Here is a 6,058-nt window from a genome sequence, read left to right as displayed (position 1 = left end):
CGGCAAATACCGCAATACCGCGAAAACATTCGGAACTACCGTCATGTGATAGCTTGTCGCGAGGGCAAAAAAACGATAAAAATAGAGTGGCGAGTCCACGATTACAATGACACGACTTTCAACTGGTTCTTTAACAATCAAATTGCAGAATAACTGGCACCACTCACAATCATTTACAATCACCTCACATAACTCGTGTAAGAGAATAGAGTGGTAAAGTGCTGACGTCACGGTTCCATGGTAACCAATTTCTTGGTTCTAAACAAACCTTCCTCGGTTCGATTACAGTGTAAGATGGCGTTACTTTCGATAGCTTCCCTTGTTTCTTTTTTCGCGGGAGAGCAGAAATCTATAGATAGAGGTGAAAACCATTGCAGATCCAGTCATGTAGAGAGCTTTGCGTAACTTCCTGGTGTTTTGAAAGGAGAAGTTCATGCAAGCATGAAGAAAACAATCTACAAGGTCACGGTATGTCAAGCCGAACTACGACGCCATATTTTTATAAGTTTGAGTTGACCATATTCTTTGCATTTGTTCGTTCAAGTATCTTAATGATGCAGTTTTCTGATCACGTTGATACTAAATTCCCATGCAACACAGTCACTGCAATCCTTACGTTCTTTTAGGTATTTTTAGACGAAGAATTGAAGATCCGCTCGACCGAGTGCGAATGCCCTCGGGGCGAATACAAGTGCAGTCACGCAGCAGCGTTGTTTATCTACGGAATACACAATCCTAGTCGAACAGACGTCTAGTGTAGCTGGAGGAAAAGAAAAACTGTACAGAGGACAGAGGCTGTAAACGAAATGTTTCCTCCTCCGAAGAAATACGCTGCCTTATCACGAAATCCAATTGCGGAAGATCGACCTTCTTTATACAAAGAGCTTTGTGACTATGGGAAGTTTACCGGATTGTGTTGGTTAATGAGTCCGGAGAAACCTCCTGTTACCTTACCAGTAAGAACAGTAGAAGACATAATTTTATCTGAACAATTTGTTTTACAACTTGGTGACGATCAGCTAACTTATTTTATGAACAAATTTCTACCTAAAGAAAGATAAAGATGGAAATATTGTCCTCAAAAAAGACCATGCCTACTGGCATCAAGCACAGGGAGAGATGTATTTCTCTAAGAGAGATCTGTGTTACTTTGTAGTATGGACCACTAAAGATACTGTAGTAATTAAGATTACTAAAGACAATTCATGGGGAGAGAATCTAAACATTTTAAAACGATTTTACTTTGCTCATATTTTTCCCAAGATAATTGAGGGTGAGCTGTAATGATTTTAATTTGTCTGGATAAGATCATCAAAATTATCCGGTGGATCTTAAATTATTAGAAGTTTGATTGAATTACCTGTTCAAGTTTTCTCCGTATGTTCCATTTCAATTTGTAAAATAAAAAATATTTTCTACAATAATTTATTTATTTTAATGTCTTAGTTATAGATATTCTTCATAGCTTATATGTTCAAAATTTCTAAAGAACGACAGAGATACAAGTAATGGCATAATAAGTAAATAATCTGTAAGAGTTAAAGACTGAGGCTTTTGCTCTGAGGTTTAAAATGACATTTATTATTCTCCATATACAACTTGAAATCAAAGTTTTCATACATGCTAAAATAATATCAAAGGCCTTAAGGAAGAGATACTCCCACACTAGAAAAATGAGGTAAGACTCCCTGGAAACAAAAAAAGAACAAAACAAATCTTTCCTTACTTGTTAGTAAACATGCACATATGTGGCAGTTTTAATTGTATCTCCACTGAGAGAGAAAAGTTGTATAAATATTTATGTGACACTAAATTCCCAGATAATTTTTTTCAACAAATAGTAAATCACTCATTTCATTCAATGAAACCATGGCAATTCCCCCCACAACTTAATAAAATTTAAACAGGCCCCATACACTTACAGGTAGATATCTATTCGAATTCTGTACCCTCACAACCCTCTTTTATCAGTGGAAATTGTAAGTTCACCAATGAAGTAATAACCTGAAACAGTTTGTCTGCATGACTCCTTAGCCAGGATGGAATAAAAGTAAGAATTTTAAAGTCTTTGATCCTGGCATTTGCTCTTTCTACATGGATTCTGCATTTGGCAATAGACTTGGTAGCTTTTACTTCACTTGAGGTAAATTTCCCATTATTCAGGAATGGTGGAATGTTCTGTGCAATCAATGATAACCCTACAGTTACCAAATAAAGAAAATGAAGACGGAGCACAAGACTTATTCTTGTCCCTGGAAGGCATACTGCTCATTAAATCCTCAAAAAACAAACTGTGCAAAACATGAACAAAAGTCAAAACAATGTTTGTTACAGTTGTAACACAACAGCCAAATAATTGTGCCAAGTGAAGGTTGGTATAGTTTTGTCTTAATTTCATAAGTGTGATAAATACCTGATCTTCCAACTTTATAGAATCGACTCTCCACCCATAATAATAGTTAATATTGTCTTTAAATTTAGAAATGTAATTGACAACAATTTGGAAGACGTCCTTAGTTGGGAGTCCAGTTTCCATTCTTCAGACTTCACAATCCATGGCGGCAACAGAATATCTTGTTCTTTGGTAGACTTGTTGCTCCTTAAGTTCTCTTAGTTCCTTCTTTAAACAGTCTAATTCGGCTTCTAGAATTGTCTGGCTGGCAGAAGCAACTTTTTCTTCGTCAGTTCTCGAGTCCGTTGACTCTTCAAGTTGGAGTTCTGATTCTGTGTTACTAGTACTCGTCACTGTGCGCTTTCTTTTCTTTCTTGGAGAAGTCGGTGCAAATATTTTGTTTACGTTCCAGGCAAACAATTCTGGTCCACGATTTTTGTCTCCATCACGGAAATGACAGCTACATACTCTTGAGTAGGAATTGGGATCGCGATCACCTCTCCTGAAAGGCAAGTTCGGTGATTAATGGAATGCTATTCGGTAACAATCACACGCGTAATTCCTGTTGATGCATCTAATTTAAACAAAATCGCCTACAAGATGCCGTGTTAAACGTACCTGATGCGGTCCTTCCAGCGTTTATATTGTTTCTCATCCTTGGGAAAACGAAAAAACTGACAGGTATGGCTTTCTGACTGATGATTGCAGTCGGGGACAAAACACTGCACCATAGTTGATGATGTCGGGCGACGAACGTCACCGAAAAACAACGTTTAAATACAATCCAGTTCTTCGTCAAGTTGTCAAATCAAAGAAGTTAACGTTTTCAAATTATAGACGAATGTTTTGAGCTAAATAGTAGCACTGAGCGCGACTAAGACCACAGCAAATGTGCTGCGATGCGGTTCGAGCTCTCTTTGTTATGGTTCGTTCTTACATTGTTTAGAACCACAGAATTAGTTACCATGGAACCGTGACGTCACACTTTACCACTCTATAAGACTGTTTCAGCTTATTTCCAATCGACCAGAAACTTAAAATAACGTAGTTCAAGGTTAAAATCACTGAAGTACTGCATGAAAAGTTGGCCAATACGGCGCAAGCTCAAATTTCTCCCTCCAGGTCCAAACGAGGAGCTAAGGGCATAACTCAAGGGGCATAGCAGCTATCCCCCGAACGGCATGGTACGAAGATTTCCCTCTCAGGCACTGGGAACGGACATTAAGTAGCTCAACCAAAATGGCACGTGACCACCAAAAAATATATTTTTCTGTGCCCTTTGTCACTTCAATAGTTATTTCCACAAAATGCTCCTAAAATGGCAGACATATATATTTGCTTTCCAACAGAACTATGCTGTGTGGCGTCCCTTTCTGAATATAACCAGTTATCCTCTACACATTTTATCATCCAGATCCTGGCCCTGACGATCTGAATCTGCTGAACCACTCTCTTCAACAAAATTCCGAAACGGCCTGTGTGGTCTTAGTTGGCGATTTCAATCTTCCATCAATCAAATGGTCACTGGACGAGTCTACCTCAGTTAACTTGGGCGGAACGGCGGAAGAGGAAGCTTTCTCTGTCCTTATGGAGGATAATTTTCTTCGTCATTTTATCAAAGGTCCAACGCATATTGCTGGAAACAAACTTGATCTGCTTCTTTGTAACTTCTCCGAAGTCATATACCATGTTTCTACAACCTCTCCTTCGCAAAATGAATTCCCTTCTGACCATTATTTGGTGGACTTTTTTATCCGCATTGAAATTCAAGCGATCAAACCGTGTGCGTCGTAAAACGTACGACTACAAAAGGGCAGATTTTGACGATCTGCGAAGTCGCCTACAGCTGCTACCTTCTGATATGTCGCACTCCGACGATGTTGACATCTATTGGTCTCAGTGGAAAGATTTATTTTTAGCAACAGTTGCTGAATGTGTCCCAATGAAGACCATTAGAGACACCAACTCTCCTCCTTGGATAGACAGGGAAGTTAAGCTTGCATTACGCAGAAAGTACCGTGCCCTGAGGAAATATCGTGAAAACAAAACCGTGGAACGGAAGTTAAAGCTGGGATCTCTAAGCAATGAAATCAAGAAACTTGTCCGACAAAAACATCACGACTATCTCCTTAAAATTGAAGGCTCTTTAGAGGAAAACCCTAAACTATTTTGGAACTATCACAAAGCTATCCTACACCATCGATCGGGCTCGAATACTGAGATCACCTTTGACGGGAAATCAGCAAAAACTGCAGCCGGAAAGGCTGAGCTCTTTAATGCTTATTTCTGCTCTGTGTTTACATCATCCAAGCAGGACAAAGCACGCAGTTTGCAAATGTATCCCATGAGGATGAATATGGAAATTTCTGAGATCACACTATCTTTCAACGAGGTGAGAGATTGCTTGTCTATTTTGGATCCGTCAAAAGCCACTGGCCCCGATGGAATTCCTGCGCGTATTCTTAAAGAGTGTAGTGAGCAGATCGCGCCAAGTCTTTGTGCCCTATTCAATCATTCTCTGCGTACTGGGCGGTTTCCATCTGAATGGAAGTCAGCTGATGTTACTCCGGTCCATAAAAAAGATCTTTTAGAGCCAGCTGAAAATTATAGACCAATCTCACTTCTACCAATTGTGAGTAAAGTTATGGAACGCTGCGTTTGTAACAGACTCTATTCCCATGTCTCGAAATCAATTACATCCTTACAACACGGATTCATGCGTTCCCGTTCATGCTCTTCGCAACTTTTATCCGTACTCCATTCAATTTGGGAGGCACTAGACAAAAACAAACAGACGGATATTTTGTACCTTGATTTTGCCAAGGCTTTTTGATACAGTTGATCACGCCATTCTTATTGAAAAGTTGAAATGGTACGGTGTCACAGGTCAACTGATAGATTGGTTTTCTGACTACCTAAAGGACAGATCGCAGAGAGTTGTGATTGAAGGCACTGCCTCTGAGCGTCTACCGGTCACTTCCGGTGTACCCCAGGGTAGTCTTGTTGGCCCACTCCTCTTTGTGATATTTATCAATGACCTCCCTGATGTCATCCATGAGGAAACCAGCACCGCTCTGTGTGCTGCTGATACCAAGTTGCACCGTACTATCTTGTCAGTGAATGACTGTGCTATTCTCCAGCAGGATCTTACATACAAGTTTAAACACCTGGAGCCACGAATCAAACATGAAGTTCAACGCCTCCAAATGCAAAGTGCTAACAATCACGCGAAAAAAAACACCTGTAAATCATGAATATCACCTTGGCGATGCAAACATACAACGCGTTCAGGAAGAGAAAGACCTTGGTGTAACCATTACTAGAAATCTAACGTGGGACTCACACGTAATGCGTATTGTACTCAAGGCTAATAGAATGCTGGGACTCTTAAAGAGAACTTGCCCACTTACGACCGACATCAAAGTAAGGCGGACACTTTATCTATCTCTCGTGAAGTCACAGCCTACATATGCCACGGAAGTTTGGTCTCCTGCTAATGTCAATTTGAGAACGATCCTAGAAAGAGTCCAGAGGCGCGCCACTCGCTGGATACTAAGAACTAGAATCGGCGAGATGTCCTACAAACAACGACTGCTGACTCTTCGCTTGCTACCATTAACATATGACAGGGAACTGAGAGATCTTTTATTTCTCTATAACTGTATT

At 40.0% G+C, this 6,058-nt stretch overlaps 1 protein-coding gene and 1 pseudogene across 1 annotated transcript; one reads left to right on the top strand and one right to left on the bottom strand.

Moving 5' to 3' along the window:
- Positions 1–214: 214 nt before the first annotated feature.
- On the top strand, positions 215–1,611 carry LOC144665937 (uncharacterized; annotated as a pseudogene).
- Positions 1,612–1,621: 10 nt separating this feature from the next.
- Positions 1,622–3,371, bottom strand: LOC144665938 (uncharacterized). The gene is made up of 2 exons (XM_078527222.1): positions 3,011–3,371; positions 1,622–2,894 (listed from the first exon to the last, which is right to left on the bottom strand). Exons 1-2 carry the CDS (start codon positions 3,121–3,123, stop codon positions 2,540–2,542), a joined length of 468 nt encoding a protein of 155 aa, XP_078383348.1. The 5' UTR covers positions 3,124–3,371; the 3' UTR covers positions 1,622–2,539.
- Positions 3,372–6,058: the final 2,687 nt, after the last annotated feature.

Source organism: Oculina patagonica, chromosome 9, assembly GCF_052425735.1.
Source record: "Oculina patagonica isolate OP01 chromosome 9, crgOcupat, whole genome shotgun sequence".
Classification (NCBI taxonomy): Eukaryota; Metazoa; Cnidaria; class Anthozoa; order Scleractinia; family Oculinidae; genus Oculina; species Oculina patagonica.
This window is presented reverse-complemented; position numbering and strand designations above follow the sequence as displayed.